This window comes from Lithobates pipiens, unplaced genomic scaffold (genome assembly GCF_037356315.1).
Source record: "Lithobates pipiens isolate NorthernLeopardFrog02 unplaced genomic scaffold, aLitPip1_a1.2 Scaffold_16, whole genome shotgun sequence".
NCBI classification, from domain to species: Eukaryota; Metazoa; Chordata; class Amphibia; order Anura; family Ranidae; genus Lithobates; species Lithobates pipiens.
The window spans coordinates 650067590-650092446 of NW_027507748.1; the positions used below are offsets into that span (position 1 = coordinate 650067590).

The following is a 24857-nucleotide window of genomic DNA, read 5'->3' on the forward strand; positions in this document are numbered from 1 at the left end:
CCACTTTGCACTACAAGTGCACTTGGAAGTGCAGTCATTGTAGATCTGAGGGGGACATGCAAGGAAAAATAAAAAACAGCATTTTTGCTTTTACATGATTGGATGATAAAATCAGCAGAGCTTCCCCTCATATCTACAGCGACTGCACTTACAAGTGCACTTGTAGTGCAAAGTGGATTTGTCTTTAGTAAATCAACCCCACTGTTTGCACATTGTGTATAGTGGACTTTAACCGCATACCGACCAACCGCTGCAGTTGTACTGTGGCAGCATGGTTCGGCTGCGCAAATCGCCGTTATGCTACATCGGTAGCATAAACGGCCACTAGGGGGCGCATGCAATGCAAAAAAAACCTTTGCAATGCATCTAAACCACTCAGAGGGGAAGTGGTGTTACACTTTAAGGAAAATGGAGACATATTATAATAAAGGAATTATAGGTTAACAATTTTGCAGGGTTTTATTACTGTCCGTTTCCCTTTTATGTAGTTCTCTTCTGACTTTATGTCCCCATTAACATTCTTTTTGGCAGGTGAAATCAGCCATAAGAGGACCCAACAGAGGCTATATGCTACTTCTTTGCTCTGATCAAATAAAAAAAAAAAATTAGTTTGGGCTTTAACAAGGAAAAAGTAAAGTCTGATATGTACCTTACAGAAAAAAAATCCATAGTATTTGACACTAGCCAAAATAGACTTGATCTAATTTAGTTAGGCCATTTTGTATATTTTATTTATACCTGGGAATGCAGTATGTATATTTCACATCATATAAGTTAAGGACAGCCAGCCTTTCTTCTCTTTTGAAGCTCCCTTGTGATCCGACAGGCTCTAATCTTCTGCTCTTAGCAGTAAAGCTGTTAATGGAAATATTGCATTTCCAAAATTTCACATGAATAAGAGGACCTATGAAATCTGCCCTCCTTGACCTTGACTGCTGTGAAATCAGTTCAGTGCTGCAGATTAATGATATTAACACAGGGCCAAAGTGGGAGATTCTAGTATTTTTGTTGTGATTAATTTCTGAGGCAATGTTCAATTACTTCCTGTCAGAGGGGACAAATTGGAAACACACACTCAGGAACAAGGTCTTATTTTTTTCCACTTGTCTTTAAAACTCTTGGGGAAAAAATATATACTTTACACTGAACCCTGGGTTATGTAAAAAAAAAATACAATTTCAGTTGGGACCCTCACATGGGCAGGGACTAAATTGCTAGTCTTGTCTAGGAGGAAAGGAACAAGCAGCTGTACAAAGCCTTTTACCTTCACCACTCTGCTAGTGGTAGGAAATCTAACATCATACTATCAGTCCTGCATTGTACCTGAAGACAGCAAGGGCCCACCCATGTCCTGTGGGGTCAAAGAGCATGGTGGCCTCATTGTAATTGCTATTTTTTCACTTAACCTGGATTTCAGCTGTAAATAGTTTCTTCAGACATTGAGGTCAGATTCAGAATGGGCTGTTCATGCTGGTTTCAATGGACCTGCAACTTTTTTTATTTTTTTCAAAATAGTACATTACAACATGCAGATAATGTGGTGTAATGGGGATTGTGGTGTGTTGAAGTGTACATTAGGGTGCCGTTTGAAATGGATGCAATGCAATGAGCGTAATTTGTTACCACGTGTAGTAGTTACTGAAATGCACAGATGCAAAATCTTGCCTTATGCCGCATACACACGACCGGATTTTTTCAACAGACTAGGTCCGATGGTCTTCCCGATGGACTTTCGACAGAGGTCCGACTGACTTTCTGAACAAAACAGACATGGCCACACACGACCGGACTAAGTGCGTTTGAAAGTCCGTTCATTTTGAATGTGATGACGTAAACGGGACAAAACAAGGAAGTTCAATAGCCAGTAGTCAATAGCTGCCCTTGCGTCTTATTTGGTCCGTTGGACTAGCATACAGACAAACGGTTTTCCCAATTTTTAGTCCGTCGGATAGATTTGAAACATGTTTTATTTCTAGGTTCGTCTGACTTTTGGGGGGGAAAAAAAAGTCCGCTAGAGCCCACAAACGATCGAATTGTCCGATGGATTCCGGTCCGCCGGACAGTCCGATCGTGTGTACGCGGCATTAGATTTGTTTTTTGAGAAAACAATAATGCACCAAAGCGGAACATTTTGTAGGTCTTATTCACACTAGCAATGACATATATGCATTTAAACTGTATATGTTTAGAAGACATTTCTAAACACATTTAAATGAATTTTAAATCGTGAACCTTGTGTTTTTGCATTCAGTTAAGCTGCGTTTAGAGGAAATTTAATTCTGTACAGAGGCAGATTAGATACTCTAAACGCAAATACATATAAATTGAGCAGAACATGATCTGAAAAGCACAGCATTTGTTTATACGTTACAAATAAATCACTAGCCTCTTGCATTTGGTTTATTTAAATGGAAGAGGCTAGTGTGAATTTAGTCCTAAACCTGCAGAAGAGAGCAGAGCCTGATGGTTTATGGGAGCCAAACCCATCAACTTTGCCAGAGGAAGACCCTCTGGGGAATTGAGGATGAAAAAGGATCTGGGGGTCCTAACAGATCACGGATTGAGCAATAGCATGCAATGCAGCAAACAAGACCAGCAGATTAGCATGCATTAAAAAGAGAGTTTACTCCAGAGATAAAACTATAGTTCTACCACTTTACCAAAAACTCTGGTTTGGCCACATTTTGAGCACGCTGTCCAATTTTGGTCACCAGTCCTCAGGGAGTATGTCCTTGAACTGGAGAGAGCCCAGAGAAGGGCTGCAAAGCTAATAAGGGGACTGGAGGACCTCAGTTATGAGGAATGACTACAAACATTAAATATATTCTCCCTAGAGAACAGGCGCTTAGGAAGGGATATAATTGCACTATACAAATCTTTGAATGGTGACTCTAGCATTGGCAGAAAACTATTTAATCTTAGGTCTCAGCAAGGCACTGAAAGCCAGAGCCTGAGCCAGATGCTCTCACCCCCTCCACAGCCTGGCGCTCCAGTGAGCACTAGAGGGGCAAAGCAGACAGCAGGCTCTCTGCAAACTGAAGACCAAGACTTAGTGGTGTTTGATTGCTCAGTTCTCAGTCTTAGAGCAGGTGGAGGGATAGATGCAGCATGGATCAAGTATAATTGTTTTTCTTTTTTAAATTACTGAACTTTTCTTTTAAATCTATTGCCCATGACTTCAGAAAAACAAAACAAAAACAAACAAAAAACAGCTTATTGTACCCCGTAGACTCATGCATTGGTTCTTGTCTGGTTTGAAAGACCAAAGGAATTTGGTTTTAAAGTTTTTAGTATATGATATTTTAGTGACTGGGTTTACATACACTTTAAATGGAGCTTAAATATTATCTAAACCCAAAAACAAAAATTTAAAGCCCAACCAAAAGTGCAGCTATTTTTTTACATTTTGGATTCTCATATTACCACTCGTTTTTTTTTTTTGTTTATTACTTGAGGAGCTCTTCAAAAAATGTAACTAGATGTGCCTAGGGGTGGACTTTAATTTGTTGTGGTATACCAGTCCTCTCATGTAGTCGCTGCATTACTTTTTCAATTTTTTGCGTTTTTTTTCCCACCATTATTTTCCCCTGGTAATCCTGTGAATAACACACGTCCTGTCCTAGGGTGACAACTCACTCACACTAGGATGCTCTCTTGATTTACATTGCAAACACATCCTCCTCTCTTTATGGGGTGGATTTTGTAGTTTAGAGATTGACTGAAAGGATATCATCATTGCTTGATATATGGGTTCAGTGCACAGAAAGTGACAAGGACCCACCTCCTCAGACCTTATATAATATCAGCATGCTGCCTCTGATAAAAGCAAAGGAAAAATTAGAACCTAATAATTATTATCATTTTTTTCCCCAGTTTTAATAAAAAATATGGGGAATGAGTCAAGCACTATTTACATACATTCAGCATTCAATTAATCCATGCGGAGGGAGAGGAAAAAAATGGCATGTCTATATTTAAGATCTGTGCCCGAGTCTCTTCACGCTAATTCCAGGGAAGAAACATTCCTCTGTGACTGCTTGATAGGTGATAATTAAAAGGTAAACGAGCTAATGGACTCCCCATATGTCAGCTATTCCGTTTCACATACTGCAACTATACTATGCATTCTTATACACAGAGCTGTAACAGACCCATGGCCGTCTATACTTGTTCATTACAGCTGTACTGTTTTGAGTTATACATGAAGGGCCTGGATTGTTTCCTAAGTGTACATAACATAACTGGGTACTAACATTTATAGGTAAAGTTGATCTGGTGAAAATCCGATTGCCTCTCGGGGTATCAAGAAGGAATTTTTGCCCCTGCTTTAGCAAATTGGATCATGCTCTGCTGGTTTTTTTTTGCCTTCCTCTGGATCAACTGTGGGTATAGAATTGGGTATATGGGATTGTATGATGATATTTTTTATTTTTTTTGTGGTTGAACTAGATGGATTTGTGTCTTTTTTTCAACCTGACTAACTATGTAACTATGATATGACGATACGTTTTGTAAAGACTGAGCAAGATAATATGAGATAATTGACATGCAACAAGAAGTGGAACTCTGGACAATTTTTTTTTCTTTAGTTCTAGATAGTGTTGAGAGAGTTGGAACTTCACGCTTTTTTTATGTCATGTCCCATTGGCAAATATTCCTTTCACTTTTTGGAAGAACAGGAAGTAAAGGAAAGTCTCCCACAATGGGGACCGAAAACATCTCGACACAGGTTCTTCCCCATTCTATTTCTAACCGAAAAAAAAAAAAAGTTTTGACTCTTCTGACTCTTCTCTCCCTCTCCTCTACAATCCAGTCTCAACGCCTCCTTTCTACTCCTTATAAGTCTAGCCTAACTACCTCTTATTTCCCCACACTTCACAATCTGTTTTCCCTGCCTTTTCTCTCTCCCGACACACTCTACAGTTGAATCTTGATGCATTTTCTCTCCCTCTTTTCTATAATCTGGCATTGCTAGTTGATGAACTGTAGAAACAGAACTAATGATTGCCAAAGCATGCATACGTAGAAAGACAGTACGTCGTCTTGGGTATTATTTGGTGTGTTATACATGACATCCTAAATATGTTGATGTAGCTTACACCATGCAATTAACTTTCTCTGTTAATTGCTTAATTAGTACTTGCAATAACAATACTCATTCTTCATTACAAACATACAGGGAAAACACACTTATTTCTCTCTGTTCTTTATAGGTGGCCCCCGGGGTGTTTTTTCTTTTTTAAATTATACGCATCTTTTAACCTGCCCGGGGGGGGGGGGGGGAGTCGGGGGCGGGGGGGGGGGGGATGATAGTGTAGCTAGCTTCTGGGGATTGCATATATTGTACAGACACCCCTTCAGTGCAGACCCCTCTATCAGTACAGACACCCCCACCTCGGTGCAGATCCCCCCATCGGTGCAGACACCCCCACCTCAGTACAGACACCCCTACCTCAGTGCAGACCCCCCAGCATTACAGACTCCCCCCCTCAGTGCAGACCCCCAGCATTACAGACTCCCCCCCCCTCAGTGCAGACCCCCCTCAGTACAGACACCCCCCTCAGTACAGACACCCCCCTCAGTACAGACACCCCCCTCCGTGAAGACCCCCCCAGTGCAGACCCCCAGAAGTACAGACACCCCCCAGTGCAGACACCCCCCTCTGTGCAGACCCCCCATTGCAGACACCCCCCCAGTGGAGACACCTGCCCCCAGTGCAGACCCCCCAGTGCACACACATGCCCCCAGCGCAGACCCCCAGTGCAGACACCCGCCCCCAGTGCAGACCGCCCCCAGTGCAGACACCCCCCAGTGCAGACACCCCCCAGTGAAGACACCCCTCTGTGCAGACCCCCACCCCTTACAGACCTCAGAACAGCAGTAATCATACACACACAGCGTTGTGTTCCTCGAGCTTGGCTCCTCCTCCTCTGTGGATGTAAACAGAGAGGAGGGGGAGGCGGCTTAGTTCCGCTCCGCTGAGGGACACAAGCGCGGCGCGGTACACAATGCAGCAGGCGGTGTTGGTGGTGCCACTAACCCACGGGTGTCACCCCTCTGGCGGATGTCACCTGGGTGCGGCCCGCACCTGCCTAGCAACGCCACTGGAGAAGTTCCCCGTACAAGCTGTCACTTTTTAAAAAGAGCGTGGCTGAGTTCTGTGAATGAACTACAAGTACCGACATCCTTTGCGGATGTCGGCTTGTAGTTCTCAAACTTCCACGGTGCATTTGAGCGCTCTAGTAGTTCATTAATTCTTCCTGTCAGTGTGAAACTGCCCACCAGTACGATGTATGGGCAGACAGCTTACACTCACAGATCAGTATACATATTCACCAGCACACCGTGGATCTTCAATTGCAGTCCAAAAACTTTTATTGCAGAAAGATCATATCACAAAACACCCTTGCTAAGCAGCTTTGAAATGTTGCATTGATTCTTTTGTGATGTGATATTTCTGCAATAAAGTTTTGGACTGCAATTGAAGATCCATGGTGTGCTGGTGAACATGTGTACTGATCTGAGCTATATCTAGTGTGCAGCTGGTAATCGCTACAGCATCCCCTACCAATGAGTTTGTAATCCAGGAACTAATGCGATGGGAATATAGACAAGACGCTTATGCTCACAGTCTGCGGGAGACCTGCTTGGAACCAGCGATCTGTTGATCACCGGTGCAATGCCTCCAGGCTCCTACAAAAAAAAACATTAAATGCACATTTTTCTTACCTGCATAAAAAGGTGAATTTAGTCTTAAACATATATAATGAATTTCCATCTGAAAAGGTGTTGGTCAGAAAAAATTTGCCCTTTAAAACTACACCCACACCTGGCTAAGTCCACCAATTGCTGTGAAAGGGTTGCGATTTCTCTGCTGGCCCAAAGATCCCAGCCCTTCATTGCTACCGCACTACGTGCTAAAATGTCTACAAACGTGACAATGTCCTCATTTAAACTTCTGCAATGACACTACGCACACTTATTTCAAATTTAATTAATAGAAATTCTGACATTAATTACAGAGGTATATAGTGAACGCCAGGGAAGATAAACGGGTCACTACACACTTTCAATTATTTTATTCTGAAGCATAACTGATTATAATAAATGGACTCACAGCGCTTCAGCGGAAACAATATAAAACCAGTAGACAAGACAGACATTGGTTTAAAGAGCATTGTATCATTTAATTGGCAATATTATTCCAAGGATGGAGCGTGAAACGCTCTGCGGTGCACAAAAAGATACATTTTTGTCACTGATGTATAATGAAAGTAATGAAAATTAGGGAAAATTCTTGCAGGTTTAATCTTTGTTATTACTTTTGTAAAGTTTCTCTCATTTTTTTTTTTTTTTTAAATTCTTTATTTAGTTTTCTTTTTTTTGTTTCCCTTTACACATAGAATAAGACATAGGGTACAGTGAAAATACATTCAATCTATATCTCATTCTTTTCTTAAAATCTTATACATACAAAAATAAACAATTCCTTACCCACTCCCACCTCCCCCCCCCCCCCCCCCCCTCCCTGTCTTGCAGAGGGTTTGGAGAAATATCCTGCCTCGTCAACCCTATATTTATCTTACCCAGACTTATTTTACCATTTCTTCCACATACCTCCAGGATTTTTTAAACTTTAACCATGCTACCCATTTATCCTTACGCCCCTCCCCAACTACCCAATCTTCCTCCTCTCCCTCTGTACATTCTATGTTCTGTATTTCATTTACCTTAAGTATCCAGTCCCGTATTTTGGGACTGTCCGTCTCCCCCCATTTTTTAGGGATTAGACTTTTTGCGGAACTGAGCAGTATGGGAATTAAAGAAGACGTATACTGTCTCACAGAGCTTTCGGTCCCGTGAAACAGTACCGTCCAGGGGTCTTCTACTAGTTCTTTATTTGTCACAACTTTTATTAGCTCTAACACCTCCTTCCAATACTTTTTAATTTTCGGGCAGTCCCACCAGATGTGAGCCATGGTCCCTATTGTCTTACACCCTCGCCAACACTCTGAGGATTGCGCGGTTACAAATTTACCTAGTTTGTCTGGGGTCGCATACCACCTTGCGAGGCACTTATAGTTTAATTCGATCAGCTTGTGGTTAACCGTCGCACTATGTGTTAGTTTCATTATTTTCTCCAATGTCTGAGTGCAACATCGAGTCCCCAGTTCTCTTTCCCATTTTTTAATGTAAGGCGGGCCCTCCCGTTCTACCCCCGCAGATAAGATTTTGTATATTTGACCTATGTTATTTTTTGATTTCTCTCTACGGCAAAGCCGCTCGAGAGGTCTATAGTCTTCCTCGCTTCTAATTGGATGGGGCAATTTTAATATAAAGTGTCTTAATTGAAGATACCTCCAAGTGTCTATACTCATAAGTTCCGTGTTCATTCTTAGTGCTGGAAACGTGTTTATTTTACCTCTATAAATAATATCTTTTACTTGTGCATTGTTGTTTATTATCCAGTTTCCCCCCACCTCCTGTTTCCCCGGCATAAAAAAATCATTGTTTTTTAAATAAATCAAAGGTGAATTATAACTCCATTTATTTTGTGCATGTGTCCTGTCCCATAATCTAAGAGCAATCCGTGTTATTACGTGTGTATTTGGCCCTATTGACCTATATTGAGGGGGGTTCCAAATAATTCGTCCTAACTGTGCTTGACTCATTGCCTTTTCTACTTTTACCCACCTTTTATTGTTTACCTCTTTTCCCCATTCTACCACTCGAGTAAGTACTACCGCGTTATAGTATTTTTTGAAATCCGGGACGGCCAGGCCCCCCTTTTTTTTTTCTCTACTCAATACCGCGAAGGCTATCCTTGGTTTTTTATGTTGCCAAATATACCTTGAAATCAGTCCCTTTAAGGTCCTGAAGAAAGCTGGGGGGAGCGATATAGGCAGCATTTGAAATTTATATAGAATCTTTGGGGTCAAGACCATTTTGACCGCATTGATCCGCCCTAACCAGGAGAGGTGGCTAATTGTGATTTTTTTTAATTCTCTCTTCATTTCCTCTAATAGGGGTATATAGTTATTAACATATATTTTCTTAATAGTATTGGAGAGGTAGACTCCTAGATATTTAATCTCCTTTCGCCATGGAAATCTAAATTCCTCCTGGAGTCTAATCTTTTCCTGTCCTTCAATGTTGATACTTAGGACTTCGGACTTGTTGAGGTTTATTTTTAAATTCGAGACTTCCCCATATTTTTCCAGTAGCCTCAACAGGTTCGGAATCGTGATCCTTGGGTTGGAGATATAGAACAGCACATCGTCCGCATAAGCTGCGAGTTTGTGCTCTTCCTCCCCAACCGTGACCCCTTTTATGTCTGGGTTCTCTCGGATAGAGGCCAGTAATGGTTCCATAGACAGGACAAATAAAAGGGGGGACAACGGACACCCCTGTCTGGTGCCATTCTCCATTTGAAAAAGGGAGGAAGACAGCCCATTCACTTTCACTGAAGCCTGAGGGTGATTATATAGCGCCTTGATCCATTGGATCAGCCTTGGGCCCAGGCCCATCACTCTCAGAGTTTCAAACATGAATCCCCAGTCTACCCTGTCGAATGCTTTTTCAGCATCTATCGACAGGAGTAGTCCTGGGGACCCATTCGTTTTTAAGGCCTGTAGCAGGAGCAGCGAGCGTATTCCGTTGTCCCGACCTTCCCTCTCAGGGATAAATCCGACCTGGTCCGGGTGCACCAGGTCGGGCATCCTATCCTTCAGCCTCGATGCTAAGACTTTGGCGAATAATTTGGTGTCAGCGTTTAGTAAGGCTATTGGCCTATAACTAGAACACAATGTACTGTCCTTACCCTCCTTTAACAGTACCGTGATTGAAGCCCGCAGGGCCTCACCTCCCAACGCAAAATCTTTACCTATACCATTCATGTAATTACAAAGCTTAGGGACCAGCGTCTCTTTGTATTTTTTCAGATAAGAAATCGTGAAACCATCTGGTCCCGGGCTTTTCCCAGTGGCAGTATCTTTCAACGCCTTGTAAATCTCTTCTTCTGTAATGGGTCTGTCTAGGTCGCTTCTATCATTCTCGTCTAAAGTCGGTAATTTCACTTTGTTCAAAAATTCCTTGGTTTTATCTTTTTTCCCTACATCTTTTGCCCCTTTCTGGCTTATATTGTACAGAGCATCGTAGTATTGCTTAAACACTTCCGATATCTCCCTGGATGTGTGGGTCATCTTACCGTCCTTATCTTTAATTTTGTCTATGAAATTATTCCCACTCTTCCTATTCAACTGCCTAGCTAGATATCTACTTATTTTATTTCCCTGATAGTACCTCTCTCTGATTCTCCTATCCAATGTCCTTTTTGAGTCCTGTTCCATCATATCTTTAAGTTCCTCTCGTTTAGTCACCAGAGGATGGAAATATTTCTGCTGTTGCCCCCCTGTTTTTTTATGGGCCTGTTCTAGATTGTAGACCTCTTCTTTTAGACTTTCGATTTTTTCTAGTCTTTCTTTTTTTTTCCTTGTGCCCATGGAGATGAGGATACCCCTAATATATACTTTGTGTGCCTCCCATAGAGAGGCACCCGATATTTCTTCTGTATCATTAACAGAGAAATAAAATTCAATTTCCCTTAGTACTGCCTCCGCAATTTTCTCGTCCTGCAAAAGGCTCTCGTTCAAGCGCCACGTGAACGGAAGCCTCTGCATATCGAGTATCCTCATCCTCACTGACACCGGAGCATGATCTGACAGTGTAACTATTCCAATCTTGGATTCTATTACAAGATCCATCAATCTGTGGTCAACTAGTATGTGGTCCAACCGGGAGTACGTCCCGTGTACGTGGGAAAAAAAGGTGTAATCTTTTTTTTTTTCGTGTTGCAACCTCCATACATCCATCATTTGGTGTTGTTTCAGGCAGAGTTTAATCATCTTCCGAGCCTTCATGTTTAACCCCCTAGCACAGGACGTACTGTCCCAAGATGGATCCATACAAAAGTTGAAATCTCCTGCAAGGACCACATCCCCCATCTTAAATTCCTCTAACTTCCCCAGCACTATCTTCAGATATCTTATAGGGTTTTTGTTGGGGCAATATACATTTGCTAGGGTAAGAATCTTGTCCCCTAATTTTCCCTTTACAAACATATAAGTTTCTCTCATTTTGAGGATACATGGGTTATGTTTTATAAAGACCGAGGGAATGTTTCTCTCTCTCTCTCTCCAATAACACGTCAATGATTTCCAAGGTGTGCAGAGTATACCATACTGTTGGGAAGGGAGCTGACAAAATAGTGCAAACACCATATGACAATGGAAGACGTTACAAATCCAATTTCAAAGGTGAATAAAAAGGTGATGGCTGTCAGTTAGCAGTATGTATCATTTCTAAAACAAAGGAAATTTATTTAGCACATTGAATTGGGAGGTGTCAAAGCAATGTAAGGTAACTATGTATCACAATTTGTTCAATTGGGCCATCTATTATAGTGATAATGATGTTTTAGGGGCTTTTTCCTTTAGATCCGGTTCACACTATTGCTATGCGAGAACCCTGCTAATCAACTGCGGGTTCCCGCATCGTACCCCACACTGCCATATGCAAACTGCTGAGGGAGTGTCATTATATGTTAACGACACCCCCATTTCTACTCGCATATCGCACTGTGAAATGACAGTTCGGACATGAATCAGATCGCATATGTGTGAACACACATGCAATTCGATTCTGGTCCGAACAGAAAAAAGGGTCCTGTGCGTGTTTGCACCGAATGCAGTGCGATATCAGCCATACTATCTGCATGGCTGACATCACACCCGCACAGACATGGCATGTAATGTGAACAGCAGTGCGCTGCGAATTACATGCGATGTCTGTCATCGCAATAGTGTGAACCGGCCCTTACTTTGAGAGGAGATGGGATTCTTTTTCACTTCCTGTTGTGTATCTGCACAGGAGGTAAGGAAAAGACATAATGGAGATATACAGCACAACACAAGAAAACTCAGAGACCTTAACCACTTCAGCTCCGGAAGATTTTCCCCCTTAATGACCAGGCCATTTTTTGCGATACGGCACTGCGTCGCTTTAACTGACAATTGCGCGGTTGTGCGATGTTGCGCCCAAACAAATGTCCTTTTTTCCCCACAAATAGAGTTTTCTTTTGGTGATATTTGATTACCTCTGTAGTTTTTATTTTTTGCGCTATAAACAAAAAAAGCGACAAAAAAACACAATATTTTGTACTTTTTGCTATAATATCCAAAAAGAGTTTTATATATTCTTCTACATATTTTTAGTAAAAAAAAAAAAAAAATTGCAATAAGCGTATATTGATTGGTTTGCACAAAACTTATAGCATCTACAAAATAGGGGATAGATTTATGGCATTTTTATTAAAATATTTTTTTTTTACTAGTAATGGACAAATCAGACACTTTTTTGGAACCATTGACATTTATACAGTGATCAGTGCTATAAATAGCCACTGATTACTGTATAAATGTCACTGGCAGGGAAGGGGTTAACACTAGGGGCGACTAAGGGGTTCCCTAGGTGTGTTCTAACTGTGGGGGGATGTGGCTGACTAGAGGAGGACAGAGATCGTTGTTCCGACACACAATCTGTCTCCTCTCCCCTGACAGAACTGGGATTTGTGTGTTTTACACACATACAGATCCTGGTTCTCACTCTATCACGAGTGATCGCAAGTGCCCGGCGGTCATCGCACCCGCCGGGCATGCGTATTGGTTTCTTATTTTATTTTTACACTGTCCCTTTGAAAAAAAAAAAAATCACTGATCACTTTTATTGCTGTCAGAAGGAATGTGAACATCCCTTGCAATAGGCAGTGACAGGTACTCTTTATGGAGGGTTTAAACAGAAAAACATATTCTCCTGTGCTAGTGCCTTAGTAAAAGATGGTAGTATTTTCTAATGATATGATAAATATAAAGTTACCATGCGTGTCCTGCTGCCTAAACTGACTAGGGGAAGTCCAAAAGGCTATGTATGAAAGAAGAAAAAAGGCACATGACCTAATGCATGCATCAAGATTCTAAACAAATTGGTGTATACCAGTGATGGCGAACCTTGGCACCCCAGATGTTTTGGAACTACATTTCCCATGATGCTCTGACACTCTGTAGTGTACTGGAGCATCATGGAAAATGTAGTTCCAAAACATCTGGGGTGCCAAGGTTCGCCATCACTGGTATATACAAATAAAAATACTATGTGTTCATGAATAAATAAGTTGTAAAAATTGATGCCCATAAAAAGGTTAAAATGAACAGATAACATGTTTCAAGGGGTTTCCGCTTCATCAGAGCCTTGAAAAACAAAAACTGGCCTGTATGCTGTGGTAGGTCTATATAGAGAAACGACTGGATCGGAGGTGTATCACATAATGGATGGTACATTTCTATAGGCGGATTCTCCTATATTCTAGTATTATTTCCTTCCACATAGCAGTGCTCTATATGAGACAGATACCAGATAGATATAGATAGAATTGCAGACACCAATCAGAATGTTAGAACCATGATAGTATAAGGTGTATGTATGAAAAAGTTATTATACAAAATAAAAGATAATAAAACATCAAGAAACACTCATTAGCCGCTTCCCAGCCAGTGCACACTGATGTACGTCGGCAGAATGGCACTAGTGGGAAAAAGGGCATACAGCTACATCCCCTTTAATAAGCTGTGCTTTGGGCACACGTGTCGGCGCTTCCTCCATGACCGCGGGCCTGCATGGGGATGGTAGAACGGGGAGTTGCTTTTGTAAACAAATTCCCTACCCCAATCTGTCAGACTGTCTCCAAATGTATCCACTTTTAGGTGATCCCTGAAAACTTTCCTCTTCGGAGACGTCTATCCTGCCTCCATCTAACAACTGCACTATTTTCTCCATTAGCTCATCCACCAAAGCTATTACCCTTTTGAACAACTGGACCCTCCCTCCTAGATTGTAAGCTCTAACGAGCAGGGCCCTCTGATTTCTCCTGTATTGAACTGTATTGTAATTTTAATTGTACTGTCTGCCCTAATGTTGTAAAGTGCTGCGTAAACTGTTGGCGCTATATAAATCCTGTATAATAATAATAGGGCAGTGATGGCAAATCTTGGCACCCCAGATGTTTTATAACTAGCCACTAACCACCATGTCACTAGAGGATATAGAAGTGATGTGGCAGATGACAGGAGAAAGAAGTGAGTTCAGCAGAAAACCAGGAGAATGGCACTCACTTCAAGGGATGATATCTTTTTTTTTTTTTCTCAGCAAGAGCTTTTTGGGTAATTCCAATTTTACATCAGTGTTGCTTTAAGGAGGACAAGAATGACAAACCAGACATTGTAAACAGTCAGAAAGAGATTTACTAAAATAGTTGCACACTATGTCTGGTGCAATTGTGCAGAGTAACCAATCAGCTTCTAACTTTAGCTTGTTTAATTAAAGGGGTTGTAAAGGTAAATGTTTTTTCACCTTAATGCATTCTATGCATTGAGGTGAAAAAACATCTGAGAGTCCCGGCGCCCCGAGCCCCCTGTTTTACTTACCTCACCCCTCGAAAGTCCCGCGCTCGTCCCCCGACGTCCTTTCCACCGTTCCGCCTGGCCGCTGATTGGCTGGAGTGGATGGATGGAAAGCAGCGCAGCCATTGGCTCGCGCTGCTGTCAATCACATCCACTGACGCGAAGCGCCGGGGGGCGGGGCCGTGTGATACAGCGGGCGGCTAAAGCCGCCGGCTGTGTCACGGGAGCGCGCCCGCAGATGCTTCTCACCATGCGAGGGAGCTCGTATGAACGTGAGAAGCACCTGTAGGAGGAAGCCGAGACAGCCGCCGAGGGACCCCAGAAGACCAGGTTCGGGGCCACTCTGTGCAAAACGAGCTGCACAGTGGAGGTAAGTATAACATGTTTGTTATTTATTTTTTTTTTTTTACTTTACAATCCTTTTAAGCTTTGACAATAAAACCTAGAAGCTGATTGGTTACTATGCACAGCTGCACCAGATTATGTGTGCACCTCACTGCCAGCAGATAAGGTTGAATAATGATATAATGATCACTGTAAAGTTGGTACATATAGCCCTTAAATTTCCTGCTATAAAATACAAATGCCAGAACTATAGTTCTCAGGACACAGCGGTACATGGCTAACCTACATTTGAGGGACAAGTTATTTTTTTTGTGTCATTTAAAAAAAAAAAAAAAAAAAAAAAGCTTTTATTTCTTGTACTTATATAGTGCCAACAGTTTAGGCAGCGCTTTACATATTGTACATTTACATTAGTCCCTGTCCCCAAGGATCTCACAATCTATGGCAGGGCTCCACAAACCCCAGGCACCAGATCGCCACTGTGACCAGAAGTTTCGACCAGGTGCCTTGCCTTCCACCCAAATGCTCCCCACACCCCGTGGGCCACTGGGCTCATGGGGTACCCCGGGCTCCGTTTGCCCTTCTGTGGGACTGGCACAGCAGGTGGCACCGGGTACAAGGGGCTGGGGGGAGGGAGGAGAGTGGACACACCTCTGCTCTCCTCCCCTTCTAGTTTTGGACCTGGAGGTGACACGTGACATAATTTCTGAGTCCCCAAGAACAGTTTCCCCTGCCATCAAGACCAGGAAAGAATGTAATGCAGTGTGATGTGCATTGCATTCAATTCAGGGGAGACATGCAGGGTCTTTTGGACCCTGCATGTCTCACCTTTCACAAAGAATTCATCACATAGGGGACTTTTTGCCCCCTATGTGATGGCAAAAAATGTTAATTAAAATAAGATTTTTATTAATTGTAAAAAATGTAAGTTACACCCAAGCACAAAAAATCCCCCCCCCCCCAAAAAAAAATTGAGCCCACCCCCCGCATATACACACACATTTTCTAGGTTTCGTTTGTAATTATATATTTACACGAGGGGAGACATATCTGCTCATTACATATTCAGACTATGTTGCCTGCTTTGCAGTAGTGCATAATGACTGTGCTGAGTTTATCTCAATAGTCTGAAAAGCTACAAGGATGATTTTAATCTCTTATTTACTAAAAACACATTACTGCCTTCCTTTAAAAGATAAAAGAGGGGCAAAAAGCTTCACAAGCTAAATCATATTACTTCACGGTATCATAGTTCTATTTCATTTTAAACTCCTTGAGGGCAGGGGCTGATGTGAATATACAATATATGCAAAGTGCAATACAAATACACGTAATAAATACATTGAATGGCCCCTTGTGATGTTGCGCAGATCTTCTATATACTACAGAAGCAAAAGTGTGCTCCTTCATTGAATAGTAATGTTTTAAATAAAGGGATGCTGTAAAATGCTGTTCTCCATTTGGCAATGGTCAAGAGTAAACATATTAAAGCGGGAGTCCGCCGGGAGTTCCGCCGTTTTTTTTTTTTAAAAGCCAGCAGCTACAAATACTGCAGCTGCTGACTTTTAAAATAATGACACTTACCCGCCCAGCACGCCCACGAAGCCGATCTCTCGATCGTCTCTCGGGTGCTGCCGCCGCCATCTTGGCTATGGGAATCAGGAAGTGGAGCCTTTCGGCTTAATTTCCCGGTTCCCTACTGCGCATGCGTGAGTCGCGCTGCGCAATAAGGATGGTCCCCGCTATCTCTGGGATCCGTGTGTTTCCCAGCAGGCAGTGGGGGGACCTTCGGAAAGGGGCGTCGATTTTGCAGAAAGGGGCGTACCTTCTGCAGAATCTACGCCGGAAGTGGGTGCAGATACCTGTACTGTACAGGTACCTGCACCCCCCTCCCCCCTGAAAGGTGCCAATTGTGGCGCCGGAGGGGGGGGAGGGTTCCAATGAGCGGAAGGTCCACTTTAGGGTGGACCTCCGCTTTAAAAATTGTGCATCAACAGTATTTTTATTTGTCATAGATAGGATAGATAGATATCACCTTTTAATAAGTAATCTTACAATCCCAATCTTTCCTGATGTGATTTTCCTTATACTGAAATCCTATTTTCACCCTGACCATGACACCATGAAATAACATATCAACTGGTTACAAACAAATCTCATCAAGAAGTAGAAAATTTGTCAACATTATAAAGCAATAAACAGGCAAACAAATGGTAGACTATGGGGAGGATTTACTAAAACTGGGGAGTGCAAAATCTGGTGCAGCTCTGCATAGATAATCTGGTTCCATTTTATATTTTTTTTTTTGTCAAAGCTTAATTGAACAAACTGAAGTTAGAAACTGATTGGCTACTAGATATCCGTATTACTTTATGCTTAAGCTTAGTACATACTATTGATTTTTTTTTTTCATTCAACCTCGCAGGTTGAACGAAAAAAACAAACAAAACAACTCTCAGCTCGGAGATGGAGACGCTGTACTAACAGACCGATATTCGTACAGCGAGCTCCCCCAGCTGAGCTGTTGTGTTCTGACAGGTAGACGAAGCCCCCCCCCCCAGCCAGAACACTTTTATCAGCTCTCTCTGCCATTGGCTAAGAGCACTAATTGGGAGTAAGTCGGCTTTTCCAGCATGCATGTCTGACATAAGCCAGCCAGATGGCATCGGACAGACTGACACACACACGTGGGGCAAATGTCTGACTTTTTTTTTTTTAACTGGCCATTGTCTTCCGACATTCGTGCTGTGTGTACCCGGCTTTAGACTGGACTCAGACTTGGGTTTTTCTTTTTTCCCCCTTTATTCATACCACCAAGTACAGTTTTTTTGTACCTTTCACAAACTCATCATGTATTTTTTCTCATTAGAGCTAAATTGCAGCCAGTACTGCACTAAATTTATTTTTGTTTATGGGCCGGTTCACACAGCGAGCCGCAGCGAGGCGTCTCCGACTTACCTCGCCGCGACTTGCGGGGAGCTCAGCGGCGACTTGCAGAGGACTTCTGCATAGAAGTCAATGCAAGTCGCCCCCGAAGTCGCCCCGAAGTAGTACAGGAACCTTTTTTCTGAGTCGGAGCGACTCGAGTCGCTCCTCTCAGAACGGTTCCATTGTACAGAACGGGGGCGACTTGCGGGAGCGAGGCGAGGCGAGCCGTGTCGCCTCGCCTCGCGTCGCAGTGTGAACTGGCCCTATAGCTTATTCTTACTTCAATATTTATTTAGTAGTATAATGAAAGTTCTTGTAATTTCAATAGTGGAATAGAGCCTGATGATGCATTCTAAAGGAAATACCTAGGTTTCTTGCTTCTTCTAGGTTTGTAGGAAAAATGGAAACTGTACAAGGTTTCAGAACATATATTGCATATTTATGATTATGACTGCACCTGGTTGAGCTTCTTCCACAGGTTGAGGACAGGAGACAGTTCATTAGACCACAATTCCCGGTCAAACTTGGAGCCTGCAGTTACCAAGCGGCTTAGAATCCTCAGTTGCGATATCACCTGGGCAGAACACAGACATAAAACATAAAAACAAGTAAGATTTATATTCAAAGAACGCTCTATTAAATATATATATATATATATATATATATATATATATATATATATCAGCACATTCACATTTTAATAGCCAACTCCAAACAAAACTTTTGGATAGTATAGAAAGTTTTACCCTCACGTCATGCCAGAAGTAGTGGGAAATAGCCCCCAGCTGGGACACAAACACACATTTTTAGTAGAAAGTGTGAAAGCATAGAAATTCTAACAATGCTTGAATGCTGTCTGAGCCTTCCTGGCTTGGCGACATATGCATTGCCCATGTCTTGTAAAAATGCCACCAGAAGGAAAAAAAAATCTCCCCAGTGGTAGATACATACACATACTAGGACCAGTTTAGACAGGAACCTATTAACCTACTAGCATGTCTTTAGAATGTGGGAGGAAACTGAAGTACCCGGAGGAAAACTACACAAACACAGAAAGAACTTGCAGACCTTATGCAGATAGTGTTCTTGTTGGCATTTGAACCCAAAGATCATAGTACTGCAAGGCTTGAGTGCTAACCCCTAAGCAACTGTGCGGCATCCATCTTCTTGTGCTTTGTAAATTTTTTTCCAGATCTGTGCAGTAATCTTGCGTGAAAATTTGCCTCTGTGTCCCTCTACGTCCATGTGCAGGACGACTAGTCTTGTGTCCCTTTATCTTGTGTATTTAAACCCAAGAACAAAAATATACTATATTCATTTAACAGTCCTTAGATGTAGTGGCTGCATTTTCTTTCCTTTTTCGGCCTTATTTTCTTTATGTGCTGATCGTGCTTGTAGCACACTTCCGGTCCTAGAATGACAAGACTCACACCTATGGAGGAGCAGTATTATCATCCTAATAATGGACTGGTGCTAGGACTACAGAACCCCATTGATTTTTTTTTTATAGACTATGATTATCAACTATTTGATATTCATATTCTTATTAATAAATTTGTAAAATGTAGGTCTAAGCGAATGTTTCCCGATTTATCACACAACCCTCTAATGCTAGGTTCACAACTACAGGTGCGACCGAACATGGGCGTGTTTCCATGCATCGCGTGTAGGGCAGCCTGTTCATTTTAACGGGCTGCCCTACATGCAAGAAATGCAAAAAAGGAAGTCCCTGCACCAAATTGCATGGTGCTACAGTACTATGCGGTTTGGTGAGCACAAAATTGCAGGCGTTAGCAGAAGCATGGGGTGCAATTACCAATTGATGGCACCACCACCCTTCTGCTAAAGGTCAGTGGGTTTCTCTGCGTGTCGAGACACTGCACAATTTTGCACACATTCCAAATATGCAGTAGTGTGAAAGTAGCCTAATTCTAGAATTGTTTTTTTTTTTTTTTTTTTACACTAGCCAGGCTAGCTAAAATGTTGGCTGCTATGTTGCCTTGTTTGAAAAACACATCAATGGGTATTATCAGATGGTCTCCCCTCATGTTTTCTTTTTTGGAATGAACCATATGGGCTCAATTGCATACATCTGGTGCAAACGCAAAGTTAGTATACATATATATGGGGGATTTAGAATGATTTAACATTTTCCATATGAATTTTTATTTTGGCAGCATTTACATGGGAGATAATATTCCATCTAAAAAAAGCCTTGAAAATATCCCAGAAAAATGTAATGGGCTGACATGGCATAGACTGAAATTCCAGCCACCAAAACGTCAAGGCTGCGGTTGAGTTTTCATCAAGCAAATCAGTAATTCTTTGGTATTCTGATCTACACTAGTGGACTATGATCTGATTTCATATGCTTATGTACTGTAACCTGTTGTGGTATACAAAGATTTCCCTCTTAGAATGTAATCTATACTAGTCATGGTGGGAATAAGCACACAGTCCTAAATAGGGATTAATGTGTGACAGACATGTATTAACCCCTTGTTGGATATTAGAGTGTATGTACTGGCTATTTTATATTATTGAATGTATTTTTATTTCATTTTCAATACTGTCAGTGTCCCCTCTATTTGTCTTGGTGATCATTGTAATCAAAGCAAAGTGAGGTGAAATCCAACATTTTAGAATTGGCACCAGAACAGGAGGCAAGGGATAAATGTGCCATGTGGGTACCTGTTGTGGTGAGATCTGTAAAATAAGGGAATCCCCCATAGTTTGTGGTGCTCGAGACAGGGAGTAAAGGAAAATCTACCCAACAAGACAGAGGGCAAAAAATAACCTAATAGAGGTTTTGACTCTTTCCTTCTCTTTCCAAAATGAAAAGAAACGTTTTACATACAATTTAATGAGATAAAATATAATTCTAGCCTCTGTTAGAGTTTCTGTCCAAGTTTTATAGAGAATTGTCCTATTTTCCTGTCCCGGGGACACAGTTTTCAATAGGATGTAAAACGAGGAGAAATCTCCAGTTGGGACACAAGCGGCAATTACGAAAAGTGTTTTAATTGCTTTTTATATGCCTGTTACAGAAAAATGCCCTGTACACACGGTTGGAAATTCTGATGGAAAAGGTCCGATCGGATTATATTGTCGAAAAATCGTGTGTGGGCTCTATCAGACTTTCTTGATCATACATCATGGGACACAGGAGCTTCATTACATAGTGGGTTATATAGGCACCTCTGGTGATTGGACACTGGTTAACCCCAATTAAGGAGAATTCCTCCCCTATATAACCCCTCCCATATGGGAGGCACCTCAGTTTTTTCGCCAGTGTCTATGGTGGTTTGTCACGTAAAACTTTAGCTCTGTGCAGGTCCCTGCGGGGGCCTAAGGGCTACAACAAACCGGATCCATACCTCTGGCCGATATTTGACTCCCAAGATGGTATGGTACCCGGGCTTCGTCAGCCGCAGAAATGAGGTTTGGCCTGTAAGTCCTCTCCTATTGGAAGACTGGGCTCTGGGAAAACCAGACTTGGTGTACTGTTTATACAGAGCGCATGAAAGTTTCTGGCAGAGTCTTTTACATGGTCCAGGTAGGAGGATCTTCTGAGAAAGAGCCCCAGATAAACCTAAAGGTTGGCTAACACTGCCCGCCGTGATGGGTGAAGGCTGGAATTTGTCTGTTTCAGCAATTCCTGTGGCGAGGACAGGTAAGGGAAGTTAATCCTATATATGCAATTATATGATGGATTTCTTCATTTTGAGTAGTTGTATGTCTTACCTGGTTTCCACCACTAGAGGGAGTAAGAGCAGCCTGATGCATCCTTACATGCCTTTCAGCACAAACGCTCAGTGAAGCCTGGTTCTCCAGCTGTCTCACGTCTCCACTGCAGTCCCTGCCACAACAAGGTAACACAGGGGTCCCACGTAGTCTGGGGGTCCCACGCAGCTCCGGTGGAGTTCTCCTTCCCCCCCCTGGATCCCGCGGTCCTCGCGCATGCGCCATGGGCGCGTTCCCGGCCTAATGGAGGAGGGGGGAGTGTGGTTGTGAGCCGTGCACGTCAGTGTGCACGGCGCTGTACTGCGCAGGCGCCAGGCGGCAGATTTAAAAAGGCCAGAGCGTCAGGGGGCTGTAAGTGGAGACACAGGAGCTGTGGGCAGTAAGCATCCGAGGGGATTGGATCCAAGCAAACCTTAGACACCTACTCAGCATAAGGTTGTGCAGTTTAAGCATATATATTTATTGTGAGACTTTAAGCACAACAGTGATTGCACTTATACTAGTACCTCTGCTTTGTAGCTTAGGACTATGTCTCCTCGTAAGGGGGTCTCAGGGGGAGGTAGCAAAGGCACTGGTAAATCACCGCCTAGGTCCAGGGGTTCTAAAAGTGCCTGTAAGTTACCATCCCCCCCCCCTGCAAGACTGGAGCCAACCTCACAGGATGAGTCAGTGCCCCTGTCAGGTTTTGCAGCCTCTCCTAATGTCCCAGCCCCAGTTTATTTCACTGAAAATAATTGGGCAGCTGAGCTGTCATGCAAGAAGCATTTGATTGGGTTCCCGTTTAAAGGGGAACGTTTGTTTGGAGAAGAATTAGACAAATTCGTCCAAAAAATTTCAGGGGGTAAATCTACTCTCCTTCCAGTCAAAAGGAGCAAGCGTCCTTCATTCAGGCGTGCTCTCTCTCCCGGAGCATCAAGCTCTAAGCAGTGGTGACGGCCTTCTCAACACTCCTCTACAGGAAAGGCTCAGGACCGGGCCCAGGGGCAGAAAAAGACTTGGGGGCGAAAGCCTGCCAAGCAAAAGCCCAAAAACTTCCTTGTGTAGGGGCGTCCCCCGCTCGGCCGAGTGGGGGGGAGGCTCCTGCAGTTTGCAGGAGCCTGGCGGGAAGAGATCCGGGACAAGTGGGTGATCTCTTCGGTATCTCTGGGCTACAGGCTAGAGTTTCAGAAGATTCCACCTTCTCGCTTTCTAAGGTCAAGTATCCCCAGGGATCCAGTAAAGCAAAAACTGCTATTTCTGGCATTAGATCACTTACTATCCCAGGGGGTGATAGTAGAAGTGGACCCAAAAGAACAAGGTTCAGGGTTTTACTCAAATCTCTTCACCGTTCCAAAGCCAAATGGAAGGGTCAGACTTATCCTAGATCTTAAGGATCTGAACCGGTTTTTACGCATCCGGTCCTTCCGAATGCAGTCAATCCGCACTGTGGTCTCCTCCCTGCAAGGGGGACTGTTTATGGCATCAATAGATATCAAGGATGCATATCTCCATGTGCCAATTTTTCCCGCACACCAAAATTTTCTAAGGTTCGCGGTAGAGCGGCGCCATTTTCAATTTGTGGCCTTGCCGTTCGGGCTTGCTACGGTCCCTCGAGTCTTCACAAAGATTCTGGACCCTCTCTTGGCAAACCTAAGCGCTCAGGGTATAGCCGTCATGGCTTATCTAGACGATTTGCTTCTCATGGAGAAAACAGTAGCGTTCCTGAACCACAGCGTCACCAGAACGCTAGAACACCTGGAACGCCTAGGTTGGATCATAAACCTAGAAAAGTCGTCCCTACAGCCTGCCACCAGGTTGGAATACCTGGGTATGATCATCGACACCGCTCAGGGCAAGGTGTTTCTTCCAAGGCCAAAGGCCTTGGCCATTGGGGATCTGGTGCGCCTAATTCTGGGTTGGAGATCTTCCCCCATTCGATTGTGCATGAGACTGTTAGGGAAAATGGTCGCCTCCTTCGAGGCCGTCCCATTCGCCCAGTTCCACTCAAGGCCTCTGCAAAGATGCATCCTTGTGGCTTGGAACAGGAAGCCCCAATCCTTGGATCTTCCTATGCGTCTATCCCCAGGGACACGCAGGAGTCTCATCTGGTGGTTACAAACCAAGAATTTGCTGAAGGGCAAAACCTTTCTTCCTCTTCCATGGAAGATTATCACGACAGATGCCAGCCTGACAGGCTGGGGAGCAGTGTTGGAGGAGACGTGCTCACAGGGGAAATGGTCTGCGATCGAGAAGCTATTGCCCATAAATGTCCTGGAGATCCGGGCAGTTTATATGGCTCTCATAAAGTGGTCTTACAGACTACGAGGTCTCCCTGTTCGGGTTCAGTCCGACAATGCCACAGCAGTGGCTTATATCAATCATCAGGGCGGTACCAGGAGTCTGGTGGCCCAAAAAGAGGTGAATCGCATACTTGTCTGGGCAGAAAAGCATGTTCTGTGTCTTTCTGCAGTCTTCATTCCAGGAGTGGAAAATTGGCAGGCGGATTTTATGAGCCGCCAGCAGTTGTGCCCAGGAGAATGGGCTCTGCACCCCGACGTGTTTCGGAGCATATGTCACAGGTGGGGTACTCCAGACGTAGATCTGTTTGCATCCAGGTTCAACAGGAAACTGGACAATTTTGTGTCAAGGACAAGAGATACACTTGCTCAGGGGTCAGATGCTCTGACAGTTCCCTGGGATCAGTACAATCTGATCTATGCCTTCCCACCGAGCCCGCTTCTATCGCGGTTCCTGGGAAGAGTCAAGAGGGAGACAAAAAATCGGTCCTTTTGGTGGCCCTGGCTTGGCCCAGGCGACCGTGGTACGCAGAGATCATGAAGTTGGCAGTAGGCAGGCCATGGATCCTCCCTCTCCGGCCAGATCTGCTCTCACAGGGTCCAATTTACCATCCTGCTTTACGCAGTCTGAATTTGACGGTTTGGCTGCTGAGACCCACATTCTGAGAGACCGTGGCCTTTCGGGGCCAGTCCTTTCTACTCTGGTCAATGCCAGAAAGCCGGCCTCCAGGCTTATTTATTACAAAAACTGGAGGGCATATGTTTTCTCGTGTGAACTCAGGATATGGCATCCTAGAAAGTATGTCATTAGCAGGATCTTGGCCTTTCTCCAGTCAGGCCTAGAAATGAATTTGGCCATAAGCACTATCAAGGTGCAGATTTCAGCCTTGCAGTGTTTTTTCAGAAGCCACTTGCATCGCATTCCCTGGTGCGGGCTTTCATCCAGGGGGCCATGCGGATAAGACCGCCAGTCAAACCTCCGGTATGCCCATGGGATCTGAATTTGGTTCTCTCGGCTCTGCAGGGGCAACCATTTGAACCTTTGCATCTG

At 43.4% G+C, this 24857-nt stretch overlaps 1 protein-coding gene across 3 annotated transcripts in view; it reads right to left on the reverse strand.

Annotated features, from left to right (window-relative positions):
• The window catches only part of DYNC2H1 (dynein cytoplasmic 2 heavy chain 1), a 694454-nt gene that overhangs the window by 116153 nt on the left and 553444 nt on the right, over positions 1-24857 (reverse strand). For all 3 annotated transcript variants that reach the window (XM_077484358.1, XM_077484357.1, XM_077484356.1), the window contains one exon: positions 18244-18360. In XM_077484358.1, the coding sequence (XP_077340484.1) occupies positions 18244-18360 (117 nt within the window). The remainder of the gene's footprint in view (positions 1-18243; positions 18361-24857) is intronic.